Source organism: Odocoileus virginianus, chromosome 9 (assembly GCF_023699985.2).
Source record: "Odocoileus virginianus isolate 20LAN1187 ecotype Illinois chromosome 9, Ovbor_1.2, whole genome shotgun sequence".
Lineage (NCBI taxonomy): Eukaryota > Metazoa > Chordata > Mammalia > Artiodactyla > Cervidae > Odocoileus > Odocoileus virginianus.
Genome location: NC_069682.1, coordinates 47,653,642 through 47,670,262, shown reverse-complemented (window position 1 = coordinate 47,670,262; position 16,621 = coordinate 47,653,642). Strand labels below are relative to the sequence as shown.

The 16,621-nt window shown below is 44.5% G+C and overlaps 1 protein-coding gene and 1 pseudogene across 1 annotated transcript in view; one reads left to right on the top strand and one right to left on the bottom strand.

The window, feature by feature from the left end:
* Nucleotides 1–1,382, bottom strand: part of TGM3 (transglutaminase 3) — a 41,840-nt gene extending 40,458 nt beyond the window's left edge. Inside the window, exon 1 of the mRNA XM_020906283.2 lies at nucleotides 1,305–1,382. Coding sequence (XP_020761942.1) covers nucleotides 1,305–1,311 — 7 coding nt within the window. The 5' untranslated portion in view covers nucleotides 1,312–1,382. The remainder of the gene's footprint in view (nucleotides 1–1,304) is intronic.
* Nucleotides 1,383–7,004: 5,622 nt separating this feature from the next.
* LOC110145858 (small ribosomal subunit protein eS4-like) lies at nucleotides 7,005–16,310 on the top strand (annotated as a pseudogene).
* Nucleotides 16,311–16,621: the final 311 nt, after the last annotated feature.

Below are 16,621 nucleotides of genomic sequence, written 5' to 3'. Positions count from 1 at the left end.
CCTTTCATGCAAGAGAGGAGTCAGTACAAAGGAACCTGGAAGTCCCCCCATTTCAAGCTTGAATCGGGAGCTGGAGCCTCAGCAGTAGCAATTGGTAACAGAGTTCAAATGAGAAACCAGGTTCAGTATTGCTTTCCATGTCACAGATTTCACCCGCAGTCATGGATGAGCTTGAAACTGGTGGCAGAAAAGGTGCTACTGAAACCTAGTCTGGGCCCTGCTACCAACTTTCTGTGGGACCCAGGTAAGGGCCAACTCATCCTCTGGCGGGAGGGATGGAGGGAGGGAGGGAGGGAGATGGCCTGACTGACAGCTGGCATCCCCTCTTGCTAATGTCTACAGAATCCAAGGTTCCCCTTCTTAGCAACCCAGCACTGTTGCCTGTTCACGGGAAGAAGTCTGGGATAAAGGAAGAGTCCATTTTTGCAGTCACCCTGTCCTGGTCTTTGTGACCTCTGAAGTAACCAGCAGTCAGTCCCCTTTGGCATCATGCTCAGCGATTTCTTGGGCAAACCTTCCTGCAGCCTTAACCTCCATTCACAATATTTTACTGGTTTGACTCATGCCTTGTTTGGGTTTGGCGTCGCTGCCAACCCACTAGGCTGAGCACCCACGACAGGCAATAATTAGCCTGCTGCTTAGCAGGGGCGCTGGCTAAGCAGAGCCCAGTCCTCAAAGTGACCACAGACTCAGAGAACCCGTGCTCCCCAGCAGTGCTTTTTTCACTCCTTTCCCTGGTGCCGCTCTTAGGAACTGAGCAGGCATACCTGCTCCTCCTTCTGCTCCTGGTGGTTCACTCATCAAGTCACTTTCAAAGAGCCTGCCAGTGCTTCTGGATGTGTAGTTTACTTAGGAGCATTCCAGCACCGCTGATGGTTTCTGTTAAATCGACTTACATGCTGCCACTCCCTCCCTCCCTTGTAGCTCTGAGATGTGCTTTTCTTTGCCTACATTACTGACAGCTGGTAAAATGACACTGAGAAACAAGCAGGTGCCACCTGGCTTGAAAGGGCAAAGCTTGTCCATCTATCTAAGGGGATATGCCTCTGTCTGCACTGAAGAACCTGCCCATTACTCAGGACTTCATCCCAAACGTGCTCTAACCCTGAGACCACACTAGAGGGACTAGGCAGGCATGGAGAAAGAGTTGCCTCTGAAGAGAACCTTAAAAAGAACCAAAACAGGCTCTAGCTTTCAGAGCCCCGAAGGCAGCTGTCATGAGCTGGGCACTCTGGCCTCTCAGTCGGCCCAAGAGAAGCATGCGAGTCCAGTGGGGACTGGCAGAGAAGATGCCATGCACTCACCAGACATGTTTCGCTTTCCTCTGTCTCCTCTCTGGCTCGTCTGGGAATGGCACGGATGGTGTGGGGAGACTGACTGCCTTGCTGGGATCACCTTACCATTTATAGAAGCCTCTCCTACACACCCCAATTAGAATTCTAATGAGGTAGGCGAGGCACCAGGTCATTCCTGTAGTGCCTGTAAACGTTTCACTTACGACATACTTGTCACCCAATGGAAGGTCATACCTGCTTGTGCAAGACCAGTTTGGGAAGAAGAGGGCAGATAAGAAAAAAAAAAAAAAATGCAGAGTTTGATTTTATTATTTATTTCAAGATGAACTACTTCCTGGATCATAGGGTTCAGGAAATGAGGTAATGCTTTTCTTGAAGTAGCTTGTCCAGATTTGATGCTGAGAAGTCCCCTGGGGTCAAAGAAATGTCTCTGCAGAACCTAGAGCAGAAAATTGCCTAATGCTTTCTCACTGTCCGCACACGCCGGTGGTCTCCACTTGCACAAGGAGTGTGAGATACTCATCACAGTTCACTGTACAAGTTGCCGTGTGCCAGAAATAGCATGTGATTTGGAATTAGAAGCACTCGGTTCCAATGCTGGCTGGGTCCTGGGCCACCACTGGACCTTGAAGACTTGGAGGCCTTGTCTGTGACTTGAGGGGAGGCACGCCCACTCTCCTCAACTCAAGAAGTGGGGGAATAATCAAATGAAGTGATGTGAGTGGAAAGTGCATGGATGTGTACCATATGGATTAAATCCAGTTGTCATCTGGAATCAGATGTCAGTTTAATTCCAGATGTGGGGTGGGAGGCAGTGTTAGTCATTCAGTTGTGTCTGACTCTTTGCCATCCCTTGGACTGTAGCCTGCTAGGCTCCTCTGTCCATGGAATTCTCCAGGCAAGAATACCAGAGTGGGCTGCCATTCCCTTCTCCACGGGATCTTCCTGACCCTGGGATCGAACCTGGGTCTCCTGGGAGTGGGGGGGAGGGAGGATTATTCTTTTCAGTGAGGCAGTGGGGACGGCCAGTGAAGCTATACTGTGACACGATTTCATTCTGGTTCTGCTACACGCTGTCTGCAAAACTGGAGGGCAAGTCACGGGCCTTCTCTGAGCCCAGCTTCTATACCAGTTTTTAAAAAATAAGAGGAGGGAGATTCTCATTCTACACTTTTTGTTTACTTGTTTGTTGTTTTAAGGGGATATATATATATATATATATATTAAATATCCTATGGTGGCTATATACAAGTTCCAAGCTTTCCTGTGATAGACAAGGGAGTTTTAAAAAATAATGATAATGCTCCAAGTGTTTGTGGCAGAGAGGAAACTTCTTAAGGCTTCCACCAGACTTGGAGTGGGAAGGAAGCACCATCACACAATTAGGTCTTTAGGGAGAAGATGGGAACGCTGGGCCCTAAGAAAGATGAGACTGAATAAGGCAGATGGGAAAAAGGAAATCCACATCATCTCTCTGTCATCTGGGCTCCCACAGCACTTGGCACATTTTAGGACCTCTCTTACCATATGTGTCTCCCTGCACCGGGGCAATCTGGTTACATCTATCCCCATCACTCACTCTCAAAAGGTCCAGGCTGTGTATTACTCACATCTTCTCAGAACCAAACATGGGCTTGTCACATGGCAGGAGCACACATATTTTTCAATGAGTGGATCAATCAATTGAAGTAAAGACAGAAATAATAATTCCCATCAATGTAGAACCCAACCTGGGTAGGCATTGGCTAAACACTTCACATGTATCACCTTTTCTTGTCTTCAGAGCAGTCCTGTGGCATAGGTACCATTACTTCTGCTGTCTTACAGGAGGGAGAGATTCCCACCCCTGTGTGAGTGACTTCAGAGTCTGTCCGCTTAACCTGGAGGCTGGCTGCCTAAGTGAGGTGGTAGGTCAGCCTTTCCTGGGTCTCTGGCCACTCTGCATCCATGGCCCCATGGAATGTGGCCGCTGTTGCCTCTGGCAGATGACCCACAAGAGAGCAGAACATAGAGAGGCGACCACAAAGTGAGCTGGACCCTGATCAGCAGCTGGGTGTGTGGCGTGGGTCCTGGCCCCTGCCATGGGATTGGCTGAGGTCTGGGCAAGGGTCTCACTGCACTGAGTCAGTCCTGCCAGAAACCCAAGAGCTGTGTGAATCCAAGGGAATGAGTGGATGTAAAGGGCTGGGCATGCCCTCAAGAGAGGGATAAAGAAATGGAGGGGGGGTTGCTTATTACTGCTATTGTTGTTGACCTGAGAGCCAAGAATTGGACCCTTGGCATCTCTTTCAGTGGCCTGGCAGGAAAACCTGTCAGATGACAGGCAGTCACCTCTGCCTTGAACTCTGAGATCACACAGATCTCGGTCCAAACTCTGGCTCTGACATAGCCCTCCTCTGAGAGTCCCGGTTTCCTCATCGGTAAAGCTGAGCTAGAATTCTAGCTCAGGGAGGGTCAAAGCAGAGCATGAACAGAAGTGCTCAGCACCGCTTCTGGCACCACTCAGCGTAGCCCCTTGGTGCTGACGTTATCGGTATTCTCATTGCCCTTAAAGCACCCCCAGGTGTCATAGATTTTGCAATGGGACCCACAGTGTGGACAAAGGTGCCTGCCCACCGACCCTTTGGCCTCTCCTTGGAAGGATCTGTAGCTGATCACTCTTGACCCCAAGGTGGTGTGGCAGAAAGATGCCCATGCTGGATTCAGAAACCCCGACTAAAAGCCGGGCTCTGGGGCTTGCCCACTGTGTGGTTTGGCAGAGTCCTTTTCCTTCTCTGAGCCTCAGTTTTCTCGCCAGCCTACCCAGACACCTCTCAGCACTGTCGTGAGGCTTCAAACCCTGAAGTCGTAGATATGACACTTCCCTATAGACAGGGTGGTGCCGGGTTGCCTCCTCCCATGCCTGCCACTTGCTCGCTGGGCTCCCTGCAGCTTCTAACTGCCCAGCAGCAGGGCCTTGTGTCCTCACCCTGATTCGACTCCCTGTTAGCAGCTGGAGGATTGCACCACGGCTGGAGCCGCAGCCCCAGCCTGCAGGCGGGCCGTAATTTGCACGCTGTCACAATTTCAGCTAAATGATTTTCAATTCACAGGTGGAGTCACCCAGCTACACGCAGGATGAAATTCCTGCTTGGCCACCCCCTTCGCACCTCAGACTCCAGTTAGAATGGAACATGCAAATATGGACTTTAAAAGAAAAGAGAGAGACACTAATTGATCATTTGCCTTTTTTCTCCCTCTAATTAAGAGATTTAGAGTTGCTGAAAATTTCACAATGCATGTAAAGGTACAGAACCTTATAAGAAGTCATCTAACCCCCAGCCATTCTCCCATAGTAAGAATCCTGTTTCCTGACACATTTCTCTTGAAAACTCCAGTGACAGGGAATGTACCATCTCAGAGCAGTCCCTACATGAACCAGGCAGCTCTGCCTGTAACATCCACGTCAGGGATGATTCTGTTTAAGGCGCATCTTCCCCCTTCCTGTTTCACAGGAAGTCTGTGAGGGCAGAGGCTTTGCTGGGTGCTTCACTGCTCCATCCTCAGTGTATCACTGTGCCCAGGGCATGCAGTGGATTCTCAGTAACTAGAGTTTAAAGTGCATTGAGAGGAATAGAAAGTTCCTCCTTTTTTTTAAAAACTTTTTATTTTGTATTTTGGTATAGCTGATTGATGATGTTGATAGTTTCAGGTGAACAGCAAGGGGACTCAGTCATACATATACATATACATATATGTACATATAGATACATGTACATGGATCCATTCTCCCCTCCCATCCAGGCTGCCACATAACATTGAGCAGAGTTCCCTGTGCTATACAGTGGGTCCTTGTTGGTTATCTATTTGAAACACAGCAATGCATACATATCCATCCCAAACTCCCAAACTATCCCTTCCCCTCATCCTTACCCCTGCAACCACAAGTTCTTTCTCTAAGTCTGTCTCTCTGAAAGTTCCTCCTAAAGAGTCTATCTCGCTTGAGCTCCTGCCCATTGATCTTCGCTGCTTCTCTTCCATCCACCACTGATCCCACATGAACCCACCTATCCCCTCTTTACCCAACAAAGATAACATGCTCCCCCAAATCTGGCAAAAAAAAACCCTTCCCTCCCAACAAGTCTCTTCTTCAGATTAAGCATCAGTTTCTCCAACCATTCCTGGTGAGTCACAATTTGGAGACCTCTCATCTCCTTGATGAGATCAGGTCATCCCCTCTTTTGAAACCTTCAGTGGCTCCCCAGAGCCTCTCGCAGCTCAAGTTCTTTACTCTGGCATTCAGGGCCCTCCAGTGTATGTCCAACTTAATTCTGTTTTTTCTTTTCTACTACTCTTACATTAACTCTCTTATTCAGCAAAACATACCCAATCATTTTTCCTGGAACCCCACATGTTTTTCCCTGCCTCTACACCCATTTGTAAAATACCCCTGCCTGGAACACCGTCTCTGTTTCTTCTGCATCAAGGTCTCTCACTACCAAGCCAAAGGTCTTCCCTCTTCATGCTTATTCCAGTGTGCTGTTCCAGGAAAGAGGGCTGGTGATAAAAGAAGCAAACTGAAGTTTAAGCCTCAGACACATTCTACCTTATTACAAGCACATATTTTTATAATCACACAGACCTTAGGCAAATCACTTAACCTCTCTGAGCCTAGGTTTTCTCCTCTGAAAAATGGGTCTGGTGATGCCAACACCACTCACCCTCCACATCATCCTGAGGAATCCTGTGATGACACATGTAAGTGACAAGGTACAGTGATTTCTCTCCACCCGGGCCTCTGGAACTTGCCCTGTGTCACTCACCAGGCACCTCACGATACATGATCTGACTCAGGAGGGGAGTGTGTGGGTCTGCATGGCTTGCCACTTTTTCCTGACACAAGGCTCAGTACTAAGAGTTTCACATTATTTGACTTTTAAGTGTCACAACACTTAAAAGGAGGATAGTTTCAATGCAATCCCGAGGGAGATATTTTCAATGCAATCCCTTTAAATAAATAAGAAGCCAGAGGCTTAGAGAAGCTAAGGAACTTGACAAGGGTACAGAGCTAACCAAGTAGCAAAACAGGGTGTGAATCCAGGTCTTCCGGACAACAGAGGCTTGTTGTCCCTGACAACAAGCTGCCCCGTCCCTGACAAATCATCCAGTGCAATGACACCCGACGTGACTCTGGATCTTGCATTCAGGAGAGTGTTACTGATTCTGGTGATGATAGTAACTCAGGGCTGAACAGAAGGAAGCGTCCCTGCAGAACTAATATGAATGCCTTGACTTTAATTTATCCCCGCATTTCCCACTCTCACCCAAACAAATGAATAAAGCAAAATGCTGGAGGGAGAGTAGAAGTGTAAAAGTCCTTCATAGATCATGTCAGTGCTGATTTCTTACAATGCCTGCTGAGGGGGTTCGAAGGTAGTCAGCACTGCAGACACCCAGCCCTCGGGGAGCTTCCCTCAGGAAGGAAGTCAGAGAGCAGCTTAGGGAGAAGCTTAACTTTTCTTAAACTCAGAGGCTGATAGGAGCTGAAAAGAGATGCAGAACGAAAGATGGGCTCCAATTACAGAGATAAAAAAGACTGACTTATTGAGGAGAAGGGGAGAAAAGGTCGGAGAGAGGACAGCAAGCAGGTCATTCTGGGAAAAGACTGCACATGAGGTTATGGGGAGCACCCAGCGTGGGAACAGTGGGGGAGGGCGGGGGAGGCTAGCCATGCCCCGGAACAGGTGAGGACACGGATCCTGGGCATGAGGAAGGGACCGCAGCGGGCAGCCCCGCTCAGCACACGTGTGTCATCTCTTAATAGGAGGGGTGTTTCAATCTGTCCAGCTGTCACTCAATCACCTCTGAGCTCGGGGCCGGAAAAACCAACCAGGAAAGAGAGGAGGCTGCAGCCCACCACCCGGAAGGCTGGCGGTTTGCCCAAGAGCACAGGCACCAGGAGGGCTCCAGGAAGCAAGACAGACAGAGGGCAGGTCTCCAGGATTGAGTCAATCCTCAGAAAGGAAGCGACCCAGAGAGGTCATCCAGCCCAACCCTTTCTTTCACAGATGGGAGAACTGAGACCTTCAGAGAAATGATTTGCCTAAGGTCACCAAATAGCTGGCCTGGGCTCAGAACTCAGAGAGTGTTAAAGGTCATTTGTCCAACTTCTTTATATGCAGAGTACATCATGTGAAATACCAGGCTCGATGAAGCACAAGCTGGAATCAAGATTGCTGGGAGAAATATCAATAACCTCAGATACGCAGATGACACCACCCTTATGTCAGAAAGTAAAGAACTAAAGAACCTCTTAATGAAAGTGAAAGAGGAGAGTGAAGAAGCTGGCTTAAAACTCAACATTCAGAAAACTAAGATCATGGCATCCAGTCCCATCACTTCATGGCAAATAGATGGGGAAACAGTGGAAACAGTGACAGGCTATTTTCTTGGGCTCCAAAATCACTGCAGATGGTGACTGCAGTCATGAAATTAAAAGACACTTTCTCCTTGGACGAAAAGCTATCACCAACCTAGACAGCACATTAAAAAACAGAGACATTACTTTGCCAACAAAGGTCCTTCTAGTCAAGGCTCTGGTTTTTCCAGTGGTCATGTATGGATGTGAGAGTTGGACTCCAAAGAAAGCTGAGCACCTAAAAATTGATGCTTTTGAACAGTGGTATTGGAGAAGACTCTTGAGAGTCCCTTGGACTGCAAGGAGATCCAACCAGTGAATCCTAAAGGAAATCAACCCTGAATATTCATTGGAAGGACTGATGCTAAAGCTGAAACTCCAATACTTTGGCCACCTAATGCAAAGAACTAACTTGTTGGCAAAGACCCTGATGCTGGGAAAGATTGAAGGCAGGAGGAGAAGGGGATGACAGAGGATGAGATGGTTGGATGGCATCACTGACTCAATGGACATGAGTTTGGGTAAACTCTGGGAGTTGGTAATGGACAGGGAAGCCTGGAATGCTGCAGTCCATGGGATTGCAAAGAGTCAGACACGACTGAGGGACTGAACTGAACTTCCTTCCTCCGAAGAGAGCACTGAGGCCATGACACCTGGAACTAGAATGCATGCTTCCCATGCTTCCCAGCTCACCACACTCTTTCTGCTGCCAACTTTCAGTTAAGAATTAGAAAGGCCTCTGGGTTGAGTTTGCAAGATTAGGGAAATATTTTTCAATCTTATCAATAGCAGCAAATATTAACATTGTTAAGAAGTAAAATGAAGTGAAAGTCACTCAGTAGTGTCCTACTCTTTGGGACCTCATGGACTATACAGTCCATAGAATTCTCCAGGCCAGAATTCTGTAGTGGGTAGCCTTTCCCTTCTCCAGGGGATCTTCCCAACCCATGGATCAAACCTAGGTCTCCCAAATTGGTGGCAGACTCTTTACCAGCTGAACCACAAGGGAAGCCCAACAACACTGGAGTGGGTAGCTGATCCCTTCTCTAGTGGATCTTCCTGACCCAGGAATCAAACCTGGATCTCCTGCATTGCAGGCAGATTCTTTTTTTTTTTTTTAATAAAAGGTTTTATTGGAGAAAAATAGAACCACCACGTACACAGGGAAAAGAGCACAAAAATTCAACTGATACAGAACTGAAAGTCACAACTACCCATGTTGTTTGCGATTACTTTTCAATTTCTTAAATGGCTTCCATCAATTTTTTAAATAGCTTTGCCAATTCCCAACTGAATTATCAGGGAAGCCCTAACATTGTTAAATACTGTACAATTATCACAACATTTGCTTTTATATTCACCATCTCCCCGATCCTTACCTGGTTCCTAGGAAGCAGATTTTAGTACAGTTGTCATGTTACGGGGGAGAGAATGGAGGCCAGATTCAAATTTAAAATTCTGGACTCCAAATTTTGTCCTCCTTCTTCTGCATTTCAGGTCAAGTGCTAATAATAAATGGGAAAAAGATGTTCAGGGTCCTCACGTGCTGGATGATTTGTAGTAAGTAACTTGTTGTACAGTGTTTCACTTTATTTTTGCCACCTGACATAAGTTACTTGATATAAATATGATTTATGAAGAATCTACAGGTTTGGGAAGAGGTAAAGGGCTGTCCAGGGGAGTATGAAGGGGGAAGGAGGGCTGGGCTAGGAGTCGATAGTCAGGGCCCTCTCTGACACTTGCTCTGCTGCTCAGCCATAGGTTGGCTCAGAACCAGATGCTCCCTCTCAGGGCCCATTTCCCCAGCCTCCAAAGTGCTAAGAGAATTGAGGCAGTTACTTTGCACAGGCCCTGCCTCTAACCTGGGCCCTTCCCATGGTGCCCAAAGAATCAACAGAACTTCCACTGAGGTTTCAAAAGAGAAGAAGAAAGATTAGAGGGAGAGGCAAAGAATATTCCATGCGTTTATCCACCCCACACTTATTATGTCCACCATGTGCAAGGCTCTCTTTAGACCCTTTGGGAAGTTCAAAGATGAACATGTCTCATGGAGCGCAGTTTGTACCAAAATGTTTAAAAGTACACATACACAAATGTATTTAACACAATGATCCATAAAATTTGTTACTAAAAGGGAATATTTTGGGAAAAAATGTCAGTGTTCAATAATAGGAAGTATATTAGATTGTGGCAGATCCACACATTATGATGATGTAGGACTTCTCTGGTGGTACAGTGGTTGGGAGTCTGTCTGCCAGAGGAGGGGATGCAGTTTCTATCCCTGGTCCGGGAAGATTCCACATGCCAAGGGCCAGCTAAGACCGTTCACCACGACTATTTAGCCTGTGCTCTAGGGCCCATGAGCCACAGCGACTGAGCTCGAGGGCCACAACTACTGAAGTCCCCTTGCTCTAGAGCCTGTGTTCTGAAACAAGAGAAGCCACTGCAATGAGAAGCCCGTGCACTGCAACTTGAAAGTAGCCCCTGCTCACTGCAACCAGAGAAAGCCCTAAGCACAGTAACGAAGACCCAGTGCAGCCAAAAATAAATTAATTCATTGGTTTAAAAAAAAAGGGATGATGTAGATACTTAAGAATTTGACACTGAAAGATGTTCATAGTAAGTTAAAAATCTTATATGAATGAATATATTTTAAATAAGTATACATGAGTGTGATACATATACATACACTTGCTCTCAGAAGAAAATCTAGTATTCTAGCATATAGAGGGCTATATATGAGAATGTTAATAGTGGTCTATCTGTGTGGTGTGATTAAAAGATAATCTTGACACTGTATGCAATTTTCTATTCTCTAAATTTTTATAAATCATATCACATTTTTATAATCAGAAGAACAACGTACTTACATTAATTAAAAATTACCATATTATCACTGATGTTACTGATACACAATAACATGAAAGAAAATTTTAAAACTTTGTATATAGAAGGATCCAATTTTGATACACCTATAAAGGTAGAAATTTTAAATGTAGGAATTTAAAAAAATTGACGTATAGCCAATGTATAATATTACATAAGTTACAGGTATACAATATAGTGATATAGTAATAAAGTAACTCACAATCTTTACAGGTTGTACTCCATTTATACTTATTATAAAATATTGGCTATATCCCCTGTGTTGTATGATATATTTTTATAGCTGATTTCATACTTAATAGTTTGTATCTCTTAATCTCCTATTTCTATATTGCCCCCCTTTTCCCTCTCCCCACTGGTATCCACTAGTTTATTCTCTACATCTGTGAGTCTGCTTCTTTTTTGTGATTAAATATAGGAATTTTAAAAGCCTCGAATGCTGTACAACAAAATGCAAATGATTTGCATTCCCTGATTTTGCTTTGCTGTATTGTCTGCTGTCTAGAATGACTGTGCATAAATTATTAACAGGCAAGTAAAATTATGTAACAAGAAGGTTTTTATTTTTCTTAAAAAATGCATTAATAAAATAGAAGAAATGTGAAAGTGTTAGTTGCTCAGTTGTGTCTGACTCTTCGCGACCCCATGGACTGTAACCTGCCAGGCTCCTTTTGTCCATGGAATTCTCCAGGCAAGAATACTGGAGTGAGTAGCCATTTCCTTCTCCCGGGGATCTTTCCAACCCAGGGATTGAATCCAGGTCTCCCGCATTGCAGGTATTCTTCAGAGCCCCTGCCTCTAAAGTGTTGATGGTCTAACAGAGGAGAGGAGAAGAGAAATGGGATGACACCAAGAGCAGCATTCTGCAGACTCATCTGCTGCAGGATGGGAACAGTCACAGTGGAAAGGGGCTCAAGGAAAGATTCACGGAAAAGACACACTTGAGCCACACCTTCAAAGGTAGGTATGGACAAACAAAAATTGGAGGAAAGGGCATTCTTAGCAGGGAAAAGGCTTGGAATAGGCTTGATCACACATGACCAGCTCTCAGTCTTTCTTTCCCACCCAACAGGCTTAGTCATCAAATTCATCCACACCTTTTCAAACAACGCAGCTCTGAATGAGTGCAAAGGGTACACTTTCCATTCTGGTTTGATCTTGTTGTATACTGGATGTGGGAAATAAACATGGATTCAACACTATGTGACTTATGAGTGAATTATTTTAGTTTGAATTATTGGTTCTTGGCGAACAGGTTTAATCGGCAGTTTTCATCTTCAACAATTGCATCCGATACTAAAGATTCTTTAATTCTCATGGACAAGTGGGGCTTTCCTAATGCATAAGATTCAGATCTTAGTTTCATGCATCTATAAAGAAAGCAATAAATTATGGAGGGCTCAGGCTTGTCCTGGCACCTCTCTGGCATAAAGCTTTTCCTAGGCACTACCTGCTTCCAGCAGGCCCCAAACACTTGGCCTCTCTTCAGCTTTGCTCCCAGCAAAGCAGCTGGGAGCACTTTTTCTGGCTCACAGTCTCTGTTCTTAATGATTACATTTAGGTGACATTTGAGCGATAAATTGACTGGAGACTTGGGTGCTAATCCTGATTCCGTCACTAACTCAGTTGGAGACCTTGGAATTGAGGGGCTTGGTGTCAGTCAGTGGGCCAAAGCTTCTCTTCAGCCCCCATACCATCACACGTTCTACACACTCTCGTCCAAATGCTTATTTGGACACAGTGATTGTCAACATGTGTGGTCCTTTCTCTGAGCTCCCCTGAGGATCTCAACAAAATGATCTTCATATGTTTCACAACTGTAAGTCTTAAGGTTTAGGCTTCTAGATTTAAATGATCATCCAAAGAGCACTGAAAAAAGAGACACACACAGTGATGCCTGCACATACTTGTATGTGCTTAAACAATAACTGAAAAGATTTAAGTAACAGTGATTGTCCTCTAGGGAAGAGACAGAGAGTCTGGTGGTTAAAGAAACAAAGAGACTGATGTTTCACTGTATACTCATTGGATTTGTTTACTGAATACATATTAAGTTGGGAGCGTCAATTGGTTGCATGTAAAAGAGACCTGAGAAATGATGACTTAAGCAAACATCTTTTGTATTCTTACTAAATAAGAATTCTGGGCCAGGCTGTCCAGAGTTGATATTGAGGACCCAGGATCCTCCCAGCTCTCTCTTCCCCTCCTGAGGTTCTGGCCTGCATCAGGCCTCAAGTTCATAGACAGCTGCTCCAAGTATGACCCCTGTGTTTCAGGCAGGAAGGTGAAAGGGCAAAGAGTATTGCCTGCTGACTGTGATCCCTTAAAAAAGCTTTACTGGAAACCCTCCTCAGCTTACTTCTGCTTACCTCTCATTGCTCAGAACCTGTGTGGCTCTGTCGTTTTGGACTGAAGTGAGGCTGGAACACATTGCCACATCATGCAATATTGGGATTCTGTTAGTGAGAATGGATACGAGCTTTGTGATTATCAGTGTATGTGCTGTCTTTTTGAAATTAAGACTATCTTTTATAGCAGTTTTGAGTTCACAGTCAAATTAAGGGAGAGGTGCAGAGACTCCCCATACACCTCTGCCCCCACACATGTGTAGCCTCCCCGACTATTAACATCCCCCACCAGAGGGTACATTTGCTACAACTGATGAACCTACATTGGCATATCATAATTACTCAAAGTCCATAGTTTACATGAGGGTTCACTCTTGGTGTTATATATTCGGTGGATTTGGATAAATGAATGATGACATGTACCCATCATTATAGTATCACACAAAATAGCTTCACGGCCCTAAATTCCTCTGTGCTCTGCCTATTCTTCCCTCCCTTCCTCAATCCCTGCAACCACTGACCTTTTTATTGTCTCCATAGCTTTCTCCTTTCCAGAGTACCATATAGTTGGAATCATACAGTGCTTAGCCTTTTCAGATTGTATTAGTAATTAGGTTATATTAGTAATATGCATTTAAATCTCATCCATGTCTTTTCATGACTCAATAGCTCATTTCTTTTTAGTGCTGAATGATATCTCATTTTCCTCACATAAAACAGTTTATTTATCCATGTCCCCACAGAAGGACATTTTGGTTGATTCCAAGATATAATTATGAAGAAAGCTGCTATAAATTTCTGTGTGCAGGTTTTTGTGTGGACATAAATTTTCAGTTCCTTACAGTAACAGTATGTTTAGTTTTGTAAGAAATTGCAAAACTGTCTTCCAAAGTGGCTGTGACATCTTGCATTCCTATCAGCAATAAATGAGAGTCTCCATTGCTCCACAGCCTCGCCAGCATTTGTTGCTGTCAGTGACCTAGATGTGGGTCATTCTGATAGATGTGTAGTGGTCATGTATTGTCTTCAAATATATACATTTAAATATATATTATTACATATTTTATATAATGTCTGGGAGTTCCACATGTAGATGTAGTTTTTGTATCTTTGAGCAGAGAAAATGAGCTCCACGTCTTACTCTTCTGCCATCTTGTTCTTGTCATCTGAGGTTATCCTTAAGAACAGCTTTGGTTCTCCTAGGACTGGAAAGCCCAGGTACCCCAGTATGACAGAATGCAAGAAGTAGGACCAAGAAATGAGATATTCAGGTTTAAGTTGCTGTTTTCTTGAGCAAATCACTTCCTTTCTCTGAATTTCTACTTCCTCGAGAGAGAAAACAAACAAAACCCCAAAACAATTAGGAACTAGGAAGACAACTCAGGCCAGTCCCAAAGACTCAAGAGTCATGATCTGAGTCTGAAGCCCCACAGTCTCCCGCTCCTGAATTCTGCTTCCTCTCCTCCCATAAGTAACACATGCTCTCTCTGTCTCTTTCTCTCTCACATCCATTAAAATGTTTAGCTCCCTGTCTTTTTTTTTTTTTTCATTTATTTACTTATTTTTTCATTTATTTTTTATTAGTTGGAGGCTAATTACTTTACAGTATTGTAGTGGGTTTTGTTATACACTGACATGAATCAGTCATGGAGTTATATGTATTCCCCATCCGGATCCCCCCTCCCACCTCCCTCTCCACCCGATTCCTCTGGGTCTTCCCAGTGCACCAGGCCTGAGCACTTGTCTCATGCATCCCACCTGGGCTGGTGATCTGTTTCACTATAGATAACATACATGCTGTTCTTTCGAAACATCCCACCCTCGCCTTCTCCCACAGAGTCCACAAGTCTGTTCTGTACATCTGTGTCTCTTTTTCTGTTTTGCATATAGGGTTATCATTGCCATCTTTCTAAATTCCATACTGTTCTTTATCTTTCTGGCTTACTTCACTCTGTATAATGGGCTCCAGTTTCATCCATCTCATTAGAACTGATTCAAATGAATTCTTTTTAACGGCTGAGTAATATTCCATTGTGTATATGTACCACAGCTTCCTCATCCATTTGTCTGCTGATGGGCATCTAGGTTGCTTCCATGTCCTGGCTATGATAAACAGTGCTGTGATGAACATTGGGGTGCACGTGTCTCTTTCAGATCTGGTTTCCTCGGTGTGTATGCCCAGGAGTGGGATTGCTGGGTCATATGGCAGTTCTATTTCCAGTTTTTTAAGAAATCTCCACACTGTTCTCCATAGCGGCTGTACTAGTTTGCATTCCCACTAACAGTGTAAGAGGGTTCCCTTTTCTCCACACCCTCTCCAGCATTTATTGCTTGTAGACTTTTGGATAGCAGCCATCCTGACTGGCGTGTAATGGTACCTCATTGTGGTTTGATTTGCATTTCTCTGATAATGAGTGATGTTGAGCATCTTTTCATGTGTTTGTTAGCCATCTGTATGTCTTCTTGGGAGAAATGTCTGTTTAGTTCTTTGGCCCATTTTTTGATTGGGTCATTTATTTTTCTGGAGTTGCTCCCTCTCTTTGTGCCTAGCACAGCCTCAGGGTCCCAAGAAGCTCCTGAATTGCATAGCAGCTCCAATGCACTGGATGCTGGATAAATTGATTGGTGTGTTTGCCCCTCATCCATCTACCAGTCCCCACAAGCTGAGGGAATGTCTCCCTCTAATTATTTTCCTGAGGAACAGAGTTAAGTTCTAAGGAACAGACTTAAGAAGATGAAGTAAAGAAGATTTGAATGCAACATTTCATTAAGATTAATGGCAAAGCCCACACTGATATAATCTACCCTGCTGGTTTTATGGACTTCATCAGCATTAATGAGACTCAAGAGAATTTTTGTTTGATCTATGACCCCAAGGGTCGCTTTGTTGTTCATCGAATTACACTTGGGAAGGCCAAGTACAAGTACAAGAAAGATCTTTGTGGGGACAAAAGGAATCCCTCATCTGGTGACCCATGATGCTTGCACATCTGCTACCCCGATCCCCTCATCAAGGTGCATTGAGACCTTATAAATTAACTTGGAGACTGGCAAGATTACTGACTTCACCAAATTTGACACTAGTAACCTGTGCTTAGTGACTGGAGGTGCTAACCTGGGAAGGAAGAATTGGTGGGATCATCAATCTGGAGAGACATCCAGGTTCTTTTGATGTAGTTCATATGAAAGATACCAACGGCAACAGCTTTACCACTTAGCTCTCGAACATTTTCGTTGCTGGCAAAGGCAATAAACCATGAATCTCTCTTCCCTGTGGGAAGGGTATTAACTTTACCATTGCTGAGGAGAGAGACAAGAGACTGGCAGCCAAACAGAGCAGTGGATAAAATGATCTCTATGTGACATGATTGGAAAAGTCTTTGTACTTAAGTATGACAGTACATTAAAAAAAAAAAACAAAAAACTATCTCTTGCAAAGCCCTGAAGGAGTGTTGAACGGTACTGCAGATGAGGATTTAGTATAGGTAGAATTTATTATATAGGTATTGTTAGAATTTCCAATACCTGATTACATCAGAAGACTTAGGCAAGAATCATTTTCTAGTAGGAAAGCTAAGAGATGCGTCTGAGAGGAAACAGAGGTAAGCAGGCAATTCCTACTTAAAGGGAAACTATGGAACAACTAGGGTAGGGCTAAAGTAGACTTACAAATCAAGTAGGTACATGAGTAAGTC